The 18507-nt window shown below is 38.7% G+C and overlaps 4 protein-coding genes across 5 annotated transcripts; 3 read left to right on the top strand and 1 right to left on the bottom strand.

The window, feature by feature from the left end:
- The first annotated feature begins 1838 nt into the window (after window positions 1-1838).
- LOC107190564 (general odorant-binding protein 56d-like) lies at window positions 1839-3614 on the top strand. The gene is made up of 5 exons (XM_015579386.1): window positions 1839-1970; window positions 2578-2653; window positions 2856-2947; window positions 3201-3306; window positions 3432-3614. The coding sequence occupies exons 1-5, from the start codon at window positions 1917-1919 to the stop codon at window positions 3509-3511; spliced, it is 408 nt and encodes a 135-aa protein (XP_015434872.1). The 5' UTR covers window positions 1839-1916; the 3' UTR covers window positions 3512-3614.
- A 1552-nt stretch (window positions 3615-5166) lies between these two features.
- On the top strand, window positions 5167-6072 carry LOC107190493. The gene is made up of 5 exons (XM_015579303.1): window positions 5167-5216; window positions 5435-5510; window positions 5655-5737; window positions 5853-5952; window positions 6032-6072. The coding sequence occupies exons 1-5, from the start codon at window positions 5169-5171 to the stop codon at window positions 6070-6072; spliced, it is 348 nt and encodes a 115-aa protein (XP_015434789.1). The 5' UTR covers window positions 5167-5168.
- An 807-nt stretch (window positions 6073-6879) lies between these two features.
- On the top strand, window positions 6880-9829 carry LOC107190553 (signal recognition particle subunit SRP72). The gene is made up of 8 exons (XM_015579370.1): window positions 6880-7006; window positions 7118-7235; window positions 7473-7725; window positions 7796-8275; window positions 8348-8710; window positions 8796-9100; window positions 9183-9395; window positions 9480-9829. The coding sequence occupies exons 1-8, from the start codon at window positions 6907-6909 to the stop codon at window positions 9613-9615; spliced, it is 1968 nt and encodes a 655-aa protein (XP_015434856.1). The 5' UTR covers window positions 6880-6906; the 3' UTR covers window positions 9616-9829.
- Window positions 9830-10450: 621 nt separating this feature from the next.
- On the bottom strand, window positions 10451-16587 carry LOC107190551 (R3H and coiled-coil domain-containing protein 1). Of its 2 annotated transcripts, XM_015579367.1 has the most exons (9): window positions 16441-16587; window positions 13805-13951; window positions 13006-13133; window positions 12802-12922; window positions 12098-12741; window positions 11808-12019; window positions 11490-11730; window positions 11180-11416; window positions 10451-11039 (listed from the first exon to the last, which is right to left on the bottom strand). In XM_015579367.1, the coding sequence occupies exons 1-9, from the start codon at window positions 16518-16520 to the stop codon at window positions 10975-10977; spliced, it is 1875 nt and encodes a 624-aa protein (XP_015434853.1). In that variant the 5' UTR covers window positions 16521-16587; the 3' UTR covers window positions 10451-10974. The 2 variants fall into 2 exon arrangements, with proteins under 2 accessions (XP_015434853.1, XP_015434852.1); XM_015579366.1 differs by having other exon boundaries at window positions 11808-12741.
- Window positions 16588-18507: the final 1920 nt, after the last annotated feature.

The following is an 18507-nucleotide window of genomic DNA, read 5'->3' as shown; positions in this document are numbered from 1 at the left end:
GTGCTTATGAATTATTGATGTCACTCCGGACGAAATGCTGTCCTCTCCACACCCTTTTTCTCTAGTCCGTTTCGTCGCGCGGCGGGAATATCGGTTTGTTTGAAAAACCCCGCGGGTCATTTGCGATGAATTTCGAATGGGATGCGTTGATCGATGACCCGTCGTCCCACTTCAATGGTATTATTTATCGGGGAACGGTATTTTGTGTTTGCGAAACACGGATAAATAATGTGTACAGGTTGGTTCATCAACCGAACATCTACATCTCTGAACCCTTTCATTCCCAAATTATTTAAAAATGACAAGGGGCTATAATGTTTTATTATACCGATAAGCTTTTAAATGCATATTCAGATTTCTGCCATACTATCTATACAAGACTAGAAGAAACTATTATTTGTATACTCAAAGAGATGAAAAAATACATGATACTAATATTTTATTTCGTATCTACAGAGAACCTTCTACCAAATCTCTGAACCTCGAACTTCAGAGATGAGGAGCTTGGAATCGAATTCGAACGTCATCTAAGCGTTTCATGCAGTACAGAAGAAATCCAAGGGAAGTATCTTTGTTCAAACGTTGTAAAACCCAAAGCCTAGATTAAAAACGGTTCTCGTTAGTCCGATCGTAGGCATTCTTAACGATCTCATAAATTTTAATCACGCTCGCCAGAGCCAATTAAAATGCTAAACATTGTTATTGCATCTGAAAACATAAAAAAATGGATATTATCGATCGAGTTGTGTTCCCTCCATCGTCGATCCTAACGACCAATCCGCGATGGCGGTTTAATAGACGCCGCCCAACAAAACATTTCCACTATTAATATGCTCGCGTTGCAGGATATGGGATTGATCGTCGACGAGGTGAGGATAAAAAATGAGAATGATCTGTAAATTATTTAAATGAAATTCGAGCGTACGTTTCCATGAAACCGTGGAAATAGGTACAATTCTGTGTGTTTCTGAGCGATTTAATTTTTCCGTTTCAGCGTTTCTATTTCACTTATTTCCTCTCTATCAATGTTTTTTTTTCCAGGGTATGTCAACTGTAAAGCATCCAGAAATAGTTACTAATTCATCGGTCGAAGGATCCGTCACCAATAGAATACAAAAATGTCAGAAACCTTTGTCCTGATCGTAAAGGAAGCTCTGCGGGCAAGACGCGGAGGGAATTTTAAATTTCGTCGTAAATGCTAATCAGTTTCGAAGACTATATAATCTTAATCGTATAATCTTAACCCTCTAACGGTAAGATTTTTTTTACCCGTCTCTATAGTCCACCTTACCATTCGAGTGTTAACAAAGTGACGCATTACAAAAGAAAAAGTACTGTTACGTAAAAAATGAACATTAATCGGTAAACATTCTCGACCAAGATCACTGGTAACGGCCACTTTATTTGCGACTAAAGAAACGTCTCCGTTGAAAGTCGACAGATAAGACAAGAGAAGCGAAATATTCCCCTGTCCACCTAGTCGAATATGGCACCGAAGGTCTCCCAATAATCGAAAAAGAAAAAGAAGATCGATGAGTGGACGGGGGAAGTAAGATAAATTTTTGTTTTTTTTTTTAATTGGAGCAGACAAAAAGCCGGTATACCGGTCCTTTATGCAGACGTGTAATTCTTTATGTACATCCTTCGTCGTGTGTTGCGTAAGCGGACATATTATGGTACGTTTTACCAGAGGCCAAATACACTTGGATGCCTTTGACCGAAAAATTAAAAGTCGTCAGCTCGGTTCGCCGGCTGATGGAAGGAGAACCTGTGACACGTCAGTGTCGTGTATGTGTGGCCGATCCTATCTAGAACTATAAAAACGCGAGGAGGATCCAACGTGCGTACAGTTCCTCAGCGAGCATCACCGTGTTGAACATCCACTGAACGTCACACAAGAACCACCGAAAACAAACATGAAGGCCATCTTCGTTGTCGCTGCCCTCTGCTTCGTCGCTGTCCAGTCGGCGGTAAAATACTCGTTTTCTTACGAATTCTCCTCTCCCGTGTAAAATTTTCTGTACGATCGGTAGATCCTTAGACGCTACAAAAATTGGTGCCTTTTTCAATGTTGAGATTGTCTTTTCCGAGACTCCTTCCATTTTGATTACAGGGATTAAACAGTTGAATAGACTGTTTTTCTTTTTTGTTTATTGTTGTATTAATATAAATGAGATATTTGTTGAGAGTGACATACTGTTGATGCAAGAAGCAAGCGATTTCCGATGTTTCCAGTCGAATTAATCGATAACCCCGAAACCCGACACTGTGCGATTACGTTTGGAGAAGAATTTTATCACTGTTCGGAATTATCAGTAATTCTGTATTTATAATTTATAAGAATTTGGTGTAGTCTCGACAAGATCTCGGTGTCTGCAATTGAATTCCAACAACGGTTTCGTCATTTATGGGACAGATTTGCTAATAGAGACTTGCTTTGTGTGGATTTCGGCTAGTCAGACGTCAACAGTTCGAACTGTTACGTTGATATTGGAGGCGATAATGAATACTTATTCAAAATTATTTTTGTGGTTAATTGTGTTCTTATCTAATATTGTACTTCTGGTTTTTCCATAGGTTCTCTCAGATGAGCAAAAGGCCAAGCTTGCAGCGCACAAGACGCACTGTCTCGCAGAAACCGGTGTTGACGCACGTAAGTCTGAAACTCAGTATTATAAAATAAATATACCAAAAATACAAATTACTTGAACCACTTACGACTTCCACGATCCGAGTTTTCATCATTGTTAAAAGTTTCTGAACTTTTACTTGGATTTTCGAGTCCCGTACAATTTTAAACTACAAGTTTCAACCGCGAGATCATCAGTTGATAATAATTAATATTGTTACTTCAGAGACGGTGGAAGACGCGAAGAACGGCAATGTCGCTGAGAACGACGAGAAACTGGCCTGCTTCGGCTCCTGTATGCTGAAGAGGATTGGAATCGTAAGTACAGAGACTATTTCGGTAATTAAAAAATAATACGTCGTGACCACTTGGAAAAATTCATACAGTCCAACGCATACTTTATCGCCATTGGTGTGTTTTCTAATCCTTGATGAGTTCAGGTCGCAAAGATGGCGAAGCGTTGCGATGACTTTTCCCAAATGACTCCATTTACGACCAGAAGCCTGAATCACAACTGGTCAATGAATTTTAATAATTGAAAACAATTTAATAATTCGTGTTTCTGCACCAGATGAACCAAGACGGATCCGTCAACGAAGAAATCACCAGGAAGAGGGTTCCCGCCAGCGTTCCTAAAGAGCAGGTCGATGATCTCATCAACAAGTGCAAAGATACCAGTAAGTAGATCCTCCGGAAATTCGATCGGAGACAATTTCTTTTCTGTTAACACCACGGGCTCAATAATAGATAGAACCTCGCTTCATTTTACGTGAATTAATGAAATTGTTAATGCTCGTTTCAGCCGGTGCCAATGACTGCGACAAGGCGGCCAAGCTGATCAAATGTTTCAAGGAGAACAAACAGTTCACCTTACTTCACTAAATAGTCTGTATTGTAAACCATTGATTTAACCGATGTCCGATGTATGTGGCGAATTTGTTTAACGTGTGTAGATATAAATTAATAAATTAGTCGCTAGCAATGATTGATGTATTATTTCTTGTTTCACCCTGATGCTCGAAATACAGGATAGAACGTTTTCTTGTAACGTGAGATTTTCTGCTTGTCTGATCCGTGATGCGATTATCCACTTTCGTCGATCCATTCCTGTACCCATTCTACTGAAAACATTAACAATCCGTGAATGTGTACATAAATATTGCCAAAGAAATATTGGTTGTCAAAATATTAATATAAACATAATTTTTTTTGTCAAATGCAAAACCTTCAAGTAATTGTTCATTGTTTTTTGGTATTATATATGTGATAATAGAAAGTATTCTACAAGTAACATAAATTTAAGATATTCTGCTGCACGATGCTTAAACTTTTTCGATATTTCAACGTGGTTACTCGAAATTAAAGGTTTTGGTACATTGAGGATTCTGAAGAGCTATGAGTGGCTTACATTGTACAAGTTAATTCATAGCCTTCCTTCCATAGAATTATTGTTAATTTACAAAACAAAATACAGTCTAGTTTTAACAATATTCCTCATCATTTTCTACACACTTACAGTATTTCTTGGGTAGTTGGTAAATCTTTTCTCGAAAAAATGATGGCAGTTTTGAGTCAATAATTGTGAGGGCCCACGCATCAATTTGTATATGTAATATTATCGAATTTGAGCAATAAACACTTCGAATCTGATGTTCCATCGAGGCACCACAGTTGATTCTTCCTCCGATTTACTCTTTCGTTTCTTCAAAAATCACGGAATCTATCACAATTCGGTATAATCTTGGTACATAATTTATGTTTAAAAGGAAAGCAATGTCTTCTTACTTTATGTTCAATAGGAAACGAACGTTAACAGAGCTGTGGAGCGAATGACTGGCTATTCTGTTTGCTTGCCCTTCACTGCCTCTGGTCCACACCCATAATACATTTGACTGTTATTTCTTTACGATCCGGGGTAATCGTTCCAACCGACGATAAATCTTCCTGCCACTCATAAAAATGAATCGACCATTGTTGGCTAGTCGTTCTGAAAATCGTTTTTATAAAAACCGATAAGGAACAAACCGTCGACCGTGTCGTATCAATTGTTTTATCAAATTGTGTTTCCATTCCGATCAATCGATAAAATCTTCCCCCAACGCGAAAATGTTAATCCAGACAGAATCTGTCGGTGGTAAATAGTTATTTAGTACTAAATCCAATAGACTGACATTAATTGTACATTTCTATAAAAAGCACTAATGTTGGCCCGTGCCATTTGCTCGCCGAAGAAACAAACGCATAAAAATTTAAGTTCTCCATTGTCATTCTGCGAATTGTTATGTAATCATCACGTATATTAGGGTATTGTTAATCATCGACTGCTAGTGAAAAGTGATGCAAATCGTGCTCGTAGAACAGAAAAGTAATTACATGGCGATGGGAAGCCGAGAAACATACGACGTGATAACGCGAATCGTAGTTTCATATGGGACTATAAAAACTGTTGAAACAGATTGATCATTCAAACCACGGTGTGCGTTCGATCGTGTACCTATTTGGTTGTCGGTGAACGTTTCTTAGTTTTCGACGAACAACCATGAAGACCATTGTCATTTTCCTGTGCCTGTGTATCGGAAGCGCCCTAGTAAATTTCAGAATTTCCGTACTTTCGTAATTAATCAAAACGTTTGTTTTTGTTCCTGTTAATATTACTTACCGCTTGCAAATCATATGTTGCACGCGTTTTAGAAACTTAGAAGCCCGGGATCATTAACACCGATTCAAAACTTACGACTCGCCATTTGTATTTTCTATATTTGACGAATCGAGTTTCCTATTTTCGATAAATTTTATAAATTGCAGGCGCAACAGAACTGGACGGACAAACCGCAATACGAAAAATACAATGAGTGTGTGAGGGCCATAGGAATCATGGCAGGTGAGCTTAAATTGTTGCTAATATTAACGATTCGGTTATGCATTGATATTGAAGAATACGGTTTTGCAATTTGCATAAACATCCAGTTAATTAATGCACGCTGATGATTCATTGAGAGCAGAAAATAAATCGACAATTTTTTAGACATCGTCAAAAAAATGGTCACCAATCCGGTGGACCAGAAGGAGCTCGATTGCATGACTGCTTGTACGATGAAGGATGGTATCGTAAGTGATGATTTATAAATGAAATTGATCGCAGGTTAACGTAGAAATTAACAAATTGTTCAATGTATGGGTGACCGTCTATTTTTCTCTATGATTTTTTTTACTGCAAATGAAGGAAGATGGTTCGATAAATGTAGACGCCGTCAAAAAGGTAATCTTGGATGATCTGTCCACAGATGACATTCTAAATGCTGTAAAGAAATGTGAGAACGTCAGTAAGTATTATGTATAATGTGTTCAATGATTGTTGTAAATAATGTAATAATATATATTAATCATTGAATAATATTCTAGCTGGAGAGAACGAGTGTAAGAAGTCCGTGGAAGCGGTGTAATGTGTCTTAAATAGTCTTCTAAAGGCTAAGTAATAGTCAGAATATAACACGAAGATTATATTGGTTTCTGTATTATGTTAGTATAAATAAACAGTGATTAAGATTGAATTTACAAGTTTTTTTTCATTGTCAACAACTCTTAAATGATACTTGCATGTTATTCATCAATCCCAGTATATATTTTCACTTCTATTCCTACCATCAATTTGTCAAAAATTAATAAAAAAAAAAACAATAAATAAAAATAAAATAATGAATTCTGCAACTTTTTAAAAAAGCGCGAGATACTTAGAAATCGATAATGTGGTGCCATCTGACAACAATTTTCAGAAACAGATAACTACAGTTAATACATCTATGATTGTAAATGGCTTTGCACTTTTGGTACTTAATTAATTTTTTTAAATATTTAATTATTGCACGCTTTTTTGCGGGAGTTTATTGCTCAGTATGGTCGAGATAAAGTTCAATAAACAATCTAGCAGCTGTGCAATTGCTTTTACAGATTGACAATAATGTTTTTAATACTTTTTTTAGTTTTTACTTGCCAGGCGTATCCTTCAATTATAATTGCACCTACTATATATCTACCAGTGTCAATTCAGGAGATTGCAATGAACAATCTGAAATACCTAAGTAAAATATATTTTTTATTTTTGTCGTCCTCGATTTTGGCGAATTTCTTCCTTCATTCATAAAGTTAATGAATAAATTCACTAATGCTTAGGGAATAATTTTACTTTGAAGAAGGGGACCCATAAAGAAAGTGCAGGCATATGCCATGTTTTATCGTCAAATTGGTTCCACGTTGGACATGCTTGATAAGTGAACAACATGGCTACTAAAGAGATTAATCTGCCCGCGCTTTACGGGGAATTAAATAAATTAGGGCAAAACGGAGAATACGAGAAGGCTTTAAAAATTGCGAATAAAAGTAAGTGTCTCTGAATCCACGAATTAAATTGATTTCAGTAAATTTATTTTTCACATAACCTGCGCTTCAATTTCTCAAGATGACATATACTTAAAGCAGAAAATTATTCAGTTTTAGGTCTCCATCAAGATGAAAAAGCTGCTTTTCACTGCAAAATTATTTGTTGCATTCAACTATCCAAATTCAATGATGCCCTTCAGTTTATTATTAAGAACCCTAAAGTGGCTGTGTAAGATTGTTTATGTTGATAAATACTATATTCTATCTCTTGATGACCATCTCCTATGAAATTTCTATTACATGGCCTTGATCATTTAGAAGCGATTAGTGGCTGTTATTAGTAGACTAATATTTCTGCAGATATAGATTTTTATGGATTAATTTACGGAAGTTGGAACTGAACAAAAATTCGCTTACTCTGCTAATGTTTAATATTCTATTAGAATTAATTTTTGTTCTTCTACAGTAACTTAGATTTTGAAAAAGCCTATTGCTTATATCGACTGAATCAAGTGCCCGAAGCATTGAAGGTGGTAGACAATGCATCCAATACTTCATTAAAGCTTAAGGAACTAAGGGCACAAATATTGTACCGACTAGAGAGATACGAAGAATGTTTCAGCCTATATAGGGATATAATAAAAAATAGTCATGAATATGAAGATGAAAGGGAAGCAAACCTTGCAGCTGTAGTTGTTAACTTAGCAATAGAAGGCTCTGTAAGTTTTGTACTAACTGGAAGTAATGCATTATTTTTATACCATTTAATTTGGGTTAAATGATTAACAGAATGTGGAAGAGCTTGGCTTACGTGAGGATACATACGAATTGACATACAATGCAGCATGTCGTTTAATTGCTCAAGGTAACAAAGGGGACAGAGCAATTTTAATAGAAGCAGAGAGGAAGCTTAGAGCAGCTGAGAAAATGTGCAAGGAAGGTCTAGAGGAAGATGGGGTAGCTGAAGAAGAAATAGAAGATGAATTGGGAATTATCAGAGTTCAGCTTGGATGTTGTCTTCAGCTTCAAGGTCGCGAGAAAGAAGCCCAAGCATTGTACACTTCTGCTTTGAAAGCAAAACCAGATGACATAGCTCTGGTAGCAGTTGCAAGCAATAATCTTGTATGCCACAATAAGGATCAAAACGTGTTTGACAGCAAAAAGAGGATGAAGAGTGCTACCCATGATAGTTTAGAACACAAATTAACTACCAGGCAAAGAAGGAACATTGCATACAATCAGTGCCTACTTGCTTTTTATACTGATCAGGTATGAACTTTGTTAATGATATTTTTATACTATCACTGTTTATGTTACATGACATGTTCTATACCTACACAGGCAGAACAGTGTCAATCATTGTGCAACAAGCTTGCAAAGGACCACCCAGCACTAGCTGCAGATGCAATGTTCGTTAAAGCAGTGCAGCTTGGTAAAGAGGGCAAAGCAAAGGAAGCAGCCAAATTGTTGATTCAATATGCAACTGGAGAAAAAGAGTTGCAAATGAAATTGGTGTGCGTCCAGTTGTTGCTAAGTCAGGATGAGAGACAAGAGGCAATTGAGATTCTTGAAAATTTAAACGAAAGGGACAGATCACTACCTGGTATCGTCAGCGCACTTGTGACTCTTCACATGGCTAATAATACTCGTGAGAAAGCGTCGGTCGCTCTTAAGAATGCCGTGAATTATTATAAGAAAAATAAGGTAAATGTGTTCCTCCTCTCATAATTACTCTTTAGTTTTCTTATCAAAATAAGAGCCAAAGGTCTTACTTAACGTTTCCCTTTAGGAAACTACTGCTAACTTGGGAGAGCTATGGCGGCAGGCCGCTGACTTCTACCTTCGTGGAGGTGAAATCAAGGTAGCAGCAGATATTCTGCAAGAAATGGTGGATGCTTCGCCTTCAGACACGAAAACATTGGCACAGTTAGTAGTGGCTTATGTACAGTTCTGTCCTGAAAAGGCGCAACTTCTATCCAAACGCTTGCCGCCTCTTCATGATCTTTCCGAGAGAACTGATGTGGATGCTTTGGAGAGTAGTAACTGGGTAATAGGTACAAAGGTGATCAAGAAAAAGATCGAACCATCGCCGGGGTAATTATTTCTTATCCGAGTAACGATCTGTAATTGGAAAACATTTTTCATGGAATCTTACGTGAATCTTTTTCTTGTTTAGCAAACCTAATGTTGATCTCACAGAAAAGAAACGTAAGAAACGTAAACGCAAGGGAAAACTGCCTAAGAATTATGATCCAAATGTTCCACCCCATCCTGAACGATGGTTACCGAGACACGAGCGTAGCGGATTTAGAAAGAAACGTGATAGGAGAAACCGAGATGTTGCTATGAAGGGTACTCAGGGTGCTGCGGCTGGAGCTAGCGATCTGTAGTACGTATTAAAAGCAATACATTCATAAATATTATTTTTTAATTCTGGACAAATGGTGTTAATAAGGTTTTATTATTTTAACAGCGATATCACTAAAATGCCTACGAATGCTAAGCGTTCCCCTAATCCACGACTTAGCCCCGCGGTGGAAACTACCGGTCCGCGACAACAACAGCGCAAAGTGCAACAGAAAAAGAAAAAGAAGGGAGGAAAATGGTAATCGAGGTTGTTTATATTTATATTGATTTTACGTGTCAAAATAAAATGAAACTTCCAACACAATTTCGTCGTTTCTGGCATTCGTTATATTTTGACACGTGGAATCATCTTTTAAAGAGTTTCTGACACCAGTAGCCGAACACTCTGTACATATAATCAACTTTTTCAATTACATATGTACCTTTTACGTACAGTGTACTTGCTGCCATTTTTAAAACCACTTTGATCAGTTAAAATTTGTATTCTTTGGTACTATGTTAAAAAATTGTATTCAGATTCTAAGTGTAAGGAAAATATAATGTAAAAAGAGTATGGTACATAAAATATTTTTTATTCCTTTTTTGTTTGCTTTGTTGCATCCTCTTGTCAACTCGTGGACAAAATTCGGCAATATAACATACAATATAGGTAACATGTTCCTTGCGTACATTGACTAGGATTTGGCGATACATATTTTTATTCCTCTGTTGGTAACAATTGTATATAAAAATACAATCTGCAGTTCTGTGTTTTCCTTTTTTTTTCTGGCATAATAAGTCTGCAATATGTGTAGATATCGTGATTGTGCGTCAAATTTTAACATTCATATAACAGAAATATATATGTATATAAGTAGCAATACAATTCACAACTACAATATGTTTTTACGTTGTACAGACGATTTATGCACTTTGTATTTCATTAATAGTTTCCGTAGTGAAAATCATAACTCTGTGAAGACACGTTTTGATTACATATCACTGTAGCAAAAATCGATGTATGCGCATGCACACGCGCGTGTGCACATGATACAGAAATATCGTATTATTTTCTACGAATTCTAACTTATTGTCTCGTATTATCATTGCACAACACAGCATTATTTGACGTCGTATATATAAATTTCTAACAGAGGCAACTGTCGAGGTAAGAATATAACCATATCATAAAACGTTCCTACTTCTGTCTCTATAGTTTTTCTAATGTCGGCACGGTAAACCGTCCTGTGTCTAAGAATATCACTTAAAATACTTGATACCTTCTTTCAATTAAAAAACAGTGCAATAGGCACGCTCGTACTCAACTGGTCTGGACAATTGTGATATGCACATATATAGAAATGAAACGAACGCTAGAAACTCATTTACCAGTCCCAAACGAGTATGATCCGTAATCGGTATTTCCGTCATGCCGCACTCATCTATTGGCAGAAGTCAACCCATGTGTTCCCGTAACCAATAGCCCAATCAGTTCTCGACAAATGAGTTTGTCAAAGATGAAAAATAGATGAGTAAGGCACAAATGCATGTAAATGTCACGCCACACTTACATTTCGTGTAAATAATTCACCAATGTAACATTACATTACTCACAGATAATGCTACTTTTCAGGAATTATGCCTTCCCAGACATCATCCCGCTGTTTGTTCGCTAATCTTCGTTTTTCTGAAAGAAAATATAATTTGTACACAATACAGATGAATGTGAAAATTCTATCTTCGTTTAATTTTCAGAAGGTTCAGAATTCTTGGCACTTGCACAGGCAACGGTGTCTCACTCGATCCATAAACGAAGATGGTACTTACCTTTAGCTTCGCGAAGAATGTTTTTCTCGTGTTCCCGTTCTTGCCTAGCTGTGGCTAATTTCACGCCTAACGCACCCGTAACTAGTCGTCTAGCTAACGCCGCACAAGTTTCTGGACGACTTCTGTACGGTTGCAAAAATTCTGCGCTCCTCCTCGCTTTCGTTTTACTCAGGGCTGTTGCCTCACTCAATGGTCTCGTTTTCACAAACGCATGATCCGACGCCAGAACTTCAGCGGCTAAACGTTAAACACGTGAGTAATTGTTGCATTTCAATATGTGTAGATGATAATATTGCGTATTTGTAATTACCAACAAGAGGGCTACTGAAAACACCAAGACAATGCGTATCGTCTACCCATTTCAATTCGAACCCGCCGTTTTTGAAAGGGCTAAAAACAGCAGCTAGGTCGCTGGTCTTAAATTCCGAGGGGAAATTGTATATTTCAAGAACATGAGCATATTCGTCGCTGGACACTTCGATGTGTCGTGTGTATGATTTGTAATCGTTTTTCGGTTGTTCTATCATAACGTCACCCACGGCCGAGGTTAACTGAAAACGAAGTTATCTTAAAACGATCGTCATGTTTCGAAATTAAAGAAAAAGAAAATACATGTGCAAATGCTTGCCTCTTCAATCAGGGTTGGATCTAAACAATCACCGTTGTCGTCGAACAAACTATCCCAGTCACATTCGTCTCGGTTTATCTTTTTAATTGGCGGAGATGGTGGTGACGCCGGTTTGCTCTTTTGCCTTTCGATTTTCTTCACTTTCTTCTCCGGCGGCGTTATGGGAGTAGGGGTAACTTCTTTGACAGGCGGCGTGTCTTTTTGTACAACATCTGAGATAATTAAAACGTTTAATACCCCACTGTCATCTATTATTTGCGTGTTCCTCTTATTCGTTATTTCATCCTTACACGAAAATTTCTCGTTTGTTTTATTATTATTCGTCGTGGATATTGCAACAACATCGTCCTTATATTTATCAGATCTCTCTAAGTCTTTGTCAACATTAACTTCGTTATCTACACACGCTTCAACTGAATCTAAACTAGTCTTATCCTCACTAGAATTACTAGACATTTCATCCTCTTTAACAGTCTGCGGTTGAAATACACCAGTTCTTTCGCATTCAGCGTCTGGAACAGCGGATTCGTTTGATTTGTTTGGCACGTCCTCGCTCGTGTTGTTCAGCTGTTCGCATTTTACTTCGTTGCAAACTTCTGCAACAGACACCACTGAAGGGCCTGAAGTGGTTGTATTTTTCGAATCTACCCGAAGACACTGACTAATTTCACTCTCCGGGTGGTTTTGATATTTATCAGAGCATGTGTTTGATAACTTTTTCACACATTCCGCACTCTGCCGACTATCAGACTCTATTTCTTTTAGATTTGAATTCGACTTCGGTTGCCCATGGGAGGAGGAGGATGTTAATGCATCTTTAGCTGTGCGGTTTGCACGAGCAGATTCTGATGGTTGCGGGCTTCCTTCAGTTTCTAAGCTTCTACGAGCCCTCGGAACGTAAACGGCACGGTCTGGCCTTTTTTGGCGGGTAGTCCTTCGTAAACGTATTAAAGTTATTTAAATATTTCTTTAACTTATCATTTCTGTAACTTACTTTACATTTGAAGGCGAATCGATAGTTGGTTGTGCTTGAACTTGTTCTGTGACCGTCTGTTCATTCCTGGCTCTTCTGGCAGCTGGTGGCCTGTAGATCTCAACCGCTGGCACAACCTTCGCTAAAAAGCAAATAGAAAAGTAAAATATCTCATTCTCTGTGATCGTTTTATTCTCGAAATAAAATCTGCTTTATTTTAATCACCTGGTCTTTGAACTCGTACACGTTCCGGTGATGCGGAGGGCGACCGTTGTCCTTCGACGCCCATCTCGTGCAGCGAATCAGCGACTTTCGGACTCGATTTACACTGCACACCATTCAACTTGGGATCCCTTGAATCATGAAAACAGAGAATTAAACGTAGATCGACTTTAGTCCGGCCTTTCCACGACACGCAAAGGTGGGCCCACTGGTCAAATCCAGAGTACGCCACCGCGACCTTGAGGCGGTCAGTTTCACTTTCGTTTGCCACTGCTACGTCGTAAGAATTCCATAGCAGTATATCCGTTTCGTAATCGCTCGAGTCTGTTAGCGAATTTCGCATAAATCACGCTCATCTGACAGTTCACTTTAAGCGCATTAAACTATATGTTTTCATACATAACGATAGAATATATGTATATTACTAACTAACATATAAGACAGTGATTTACGATACACAAAACGTTACGGAGAAAAATATTCTAAAATTTCCAGTTTTCCAGTATTTTATGCAATTTCATAATACAGTTAAATAGTTATATACAATGTTATTAAATACTAATTGTTACACAAAAAAGATACTTATTTACAATCTTTTAACGACTAGTATATAAATATGTATGTACATTTTTATCTAACTATAACCACTGAAAACGTGCATCTATATTCTCACCGGATTCACGAACGGAGCAAAATGCACAGATTTACGACCAGGTCGGAAGGTACAACCAGACGTTGCATGGGTAAACAAGACCCTGATCTATCGAGTCACTCAAATAAACGTGGAACCACCTTGATGTACCTTATCAAGTCACTTTTGAAGCACACGACGGTCCGTCTGTCCACGCCTTGACCGATCGAGAACGTGTGCAGGTCGTCGAAGCGATCCTGCACAAACTGGTGTATGATGAACCTCCGATAGTTGTTTACAGGCGGAAAGACGAGTACCCTGTAAAAGTGAAAAGAACACGTTACGAACGCGGTTGAAAGTGAGACTGGACTGAGGACGGCGCTCTGTCGGGTGAACGTAACCGCCTTTTGCCCCGGGCGACTCGGCCAGCGTGTATCCCGTCGTCAGATGAACACGCCGGCTCACTCACGACTTTTACATAACGTTGTAACGTTTACTTTCTCCTTCGTTCGGTTTCCTCAAACTGAAGCCATCCTTGCTTCCCCGATACCCGGCGTTTCGGCCGCATTCCGAGGCCCACAACACGACCCCGTTACGAATTTACATAATAATCGTGTTCGTTAGCAAAACTGTCGTTGCGTTCGACAGACAAACACAGAAGGGATTGAATACTGTTACGGATAGTCGAGGTGGCTTGAACGGCAAGAATCGTTTGAGCAGTGTGTACACAATCGATAAGGCATGGTGGAATCTTGAATTACTGTAAGCACGAAGAAGACTTTCATAGAGTAGACGAATCAGATAAACAAGGACACCTATTCTTTCTTGCGACTACAGTGTTCCGGTAACAATGGTTTTAAATTACGTACCGTCATTGTGTTTCACGACGGTTACCGTATTGCACTTGCCGAGGATAACGTCGAAGTTATGAAGTATCATTGGGGTGATCATTAGAAGTGGTCAGATTTTGTTTCGCAGTGTAGAATGTATTTCCGAAATTTAGTCTGTGGAGTGGGGCCCAGTACAGTTTGAATGATTCATACCCGTTAGGGACCGTAAGCTGTACAGTTGCGAGAGTGGTAAGAATCACTGGAGCATTAACGTACGTGACCTGCGCCACGCGTTGCACCTGTTGGAAGCCAAGCGTGCGGAAAAAGATGAACAGGAAGCGTACGTTCGCGTTGTTTTCTTGTTTTTCTATCGTAAATAAACGATTTGGCGAGGATGCTCGAGTGAAATAAGTTTTCACCATCACCAGAGGCGTTCCATGTTACGCGATAGTTAAATTACACGCTAACCGTTCAGGTGGAACGGACCGTGTAGCGTGATAAATCGGTTCCACCTCCCATCCCCCACCCCTTACCTAGATGAAAGTCTGGACGAAAAAGAAATCGACTAGGACAAGCAAAACGACCATCCCCGTGATCCGATCGTTAGGCTTGATCTCTTTAATTACGATCTACGACGACCAAATCGACGAGCCTTGAACCACAAAAAAGAAACAGAATGCTATCTCGTAAGTGTTGCATGGTTCACGTAATCACGTGTAGACGTGAGCGACATACTCCGGGTAAGCGACGCAAGCTCGACGAATAACACTCGTGAGGGCCTGTTTTTAAACCAGACTGCAACGGGAATTTCCCTTTTGCTTGGTTTCGGTAATTATGCAATGCCGTGTGTAACATTAACGTTTATGAGATTTTTTCCTCCTTTTATGTAACATACTGGACCTCGTTACCTCTTGATTTGGTACTTAACCCTATACGCATTAATCGTAGAATATATTTTGTACAGGAAAACCTGAAAATTTATTGTGCTTATCACTATTTTATATGTTTCTATCGCCATTCATGGTGCACAATATTTCTACCCATTAGCACAGAGTTCATTGTTTCCATTATCGTCGATGAAGATAATACGTTCCATTAAACTTTGCATTCCGTGCAAATTTTCCTTAATGACCACACGGCGGATGCGAGTGCCGCTGCATGTAGACGGTTATTTAACCAATGTTGGCGATTTAAAAACAGATCTGATCGTCACCCGTAACGTAATATCGGGATAAAAATGATCGACATGCGATTTTTATTTCTCTCCGGCAAAGTGCCAGTGGATTCGCGGCTCTTTTGTATTTTTCAAAATGTTATGCATTTGCTAAGAATAGAATTGTACGATGAGAAAAAGTACCGGTGTTCGAAGTTCGCCGATTACTCGAAAATTAAAAAGAAACCATCAAATCCAGTAAGGTAACGGGACTATCCTCGAAAATACATAGGAGTCAACGTTCGTCGCCGAGATAACCATGATATTAGTCATGTTCCTTTGGACTGAGATATTTATAAACGGTCTACTCGGGGGCTGTAAAAGAATTCGATAAATCATTGCTCGTTTTTCAATGGTTCTATGGCATCTTCATTCCTCAAGGCCTGAAGATTTGTCTTAAGTGCCTTCAGATACCAATGAAATTGTATGTCAAGGATGCAAACGGATTTATAACCTAGATGAACCGGACCGTATAAAATTTAATACGTTTGCGTTGTAAAATCGTGAATTATAAAACTGATGCTATTTACGGTGCATACTATTTCATCTTTCGTGTCATTGACAGACGTCAAGTATCTCATTGCAATTCTGAAGTCAGCAGTTCAGTGACTTCTTGGGGGAAAGCTTCACGGTTTTCTCTATTGTAAATGTTGAAAGAAATCGAAAGTGGCGAATAATGTTCAAAGGCACGCTGTAAAAAAGCTACTGATCTAACCTTTAAAGGCTCGACGCTGCATCACGAAACGTGATCGTTTGGCACATACCTTTTTCGTCTTTTGTCCCTCGAAAACAGAGTCACGTCGTGCTCCACGTCCTGGGAAAAGAGGCTGTCTTGTAAGCTCATTTATTGGCGAGACTGTGCGTGATCCACGCGTACGAAAAAACACCAATTCCACGAATCAAATTCATCGGAAATTAATCGAGAAAAATCGCGTTTGCCGTGCTGCTGGAGAGCAGCGACGGTCTCTAGTAATCGCGCATTGACTATACACTACTTCAGTATATACTGCGCATGCGTCGGCTTGTTTTAATCTGTTCAACGTCTGCGCATGCGCACTACGACGACCGTTAGTCGCGTTCGGTCCGAAATTTTGCCCGGTGCCGTGTCGTTCCTTGCTCCGTTTTTTAAAAGAAAATTATCGTAATTTTTTGTGTTCTAATTAGTGTTTTTTGTGTGTGTTCGTCGGACGAATGGCAGTTTTACATTTTGTGAGTATTTGTAACTGTTTTTCTTGTTTTATTTGAAATATATGATCATTCGAAAAATTGAAATTTGCATGCCCTCTTTGCAAGTATGCTCGTTGCATATATGATCATGCAGATTCTTTTAGGCATTGTTAAAAGCGTTGTCACGCGATTATAATTCTGGCCTGACTGATTAAAATTCTTTTCTTCAATTCGATGTTACGTGATAGGGTCGCCTTGAATCATTTGTTCGAAATTAGTATTCTACCGATGATCCCTCATAACGACAGTTTGGTAACTGCCCGATGTTAAATAATCTAACCGTCACTTTACGAATTTCGATTCTCTTGGGTACTCATGAAGTGTCAGATTCAATTCTCTAATGCATTTATCGCGTAATGATTGTAGGGCATTCTAATAGTTTAAATTGTTGCTGACATTCACATGTCGGTTAACGGTATCAATTTCGGCGGGAATCGTGATTCGGATGAAACGTCCATCTTTATTGCGAGATATCGACTTCGATACAGAGTTCGATTGTATCCGACATATTGATTTCGATTTGAAAAAGGGCGGTAAATTTTAAATTATGATGCGCGGTGATAGTTTTTTTTCTAAAGAAGTATCTAACATTTAGTAAATCTTAATGGCAAAAGGCGAATGGATATTTATAAAATGGACTAGTACTGTACAAAACATATTTATTTAATAATTTATGGAGATACACACATAGTGTACAACGTACAAGCCCTAGCATTCATGAAATGCTGCTACTTTGTAAAGTCGACTTCACTTCATTTTCCTAGAATATTTATATACAATCACACGGTTGTCCCGCTTTACGCTGTCCGATGAAACAAGTTCATTCTACTACAAAGCGATAAATGCCCCGCGTTCCGCTCAACGCGTCGTTATCCATATCAAATCCCTCGAGAAAATATGTCGCATCTAATAAAATTCATTTTGTCGTCCGGCATTGAGAGAAATTCGGGGCCGGGTTAGAATGTGTGTACAGTGCGTAAACATACAAAGTTAAAGGGGCCCTGGACATCTTCCTGTCTAGGGCCCGATTTCTCTTTTTTGTTTCCTTCTATTTTTTTCTTCTTCCCGTTTTCGTCTAATACAAAGCTGCGTCTACGCGCAATGTTACTTGGAATTCTGTCAAAAATATTCTATATTTACAATTGGGGCATGTATAAAAAAAGAAAAGAACAATCCGCGTCTCACACGATTACGAATAGAAGGGGGACCCTTGCTCCGTGGCCGATTACGAAAAAAACGCAACGAACCCGCATACCCGCGAAAAGACACTAACCGGCGTTTTTGTATCACGGAACGAATGCTTGAATTATTCACGGAAAATCAACGCAAGAACACGCAGAGTGTGCGAAGTCATGACTGCGGTGTGAAACGTTGCAAACTAAATATCTCGTGAAACACGTTCTGCGACACTGCAAGTGAACAGACATACCCTCTCTATTTCTTTCACACTCTCTCATTCTCACACCCGCGCAGTGTCACATTGCGTACTTGATCTACTTATAACTACTACAATTACAGAAAAACCTATGCTCGAGTGAAAAGTAACGCACCGAATTAATAATAAGGAGTCGAGTTAATGTAACTCATTTGTGACAATATGCAAA

Source organism: Dufourea novaeangliae, unplaced genomic scaffold, assembly GCF_001272555.1.
Source record: "Dufourea novaeangliae isolate 0120121106 unplaced genomic scaffold, ASM127255v1 scaffold187, whole genome shotgun sequence".
NCBI classification, from domain to species: domain Eukaryota; kingdom Metazoa; phylum Arthropoda; class Insecta; order Hymenoptera; family Halictidae; genus Dufourea; species Dufourea novaeangliae.
This window is presented reverse-complemented; position numbering and strand designations above follow the sequence as displayed.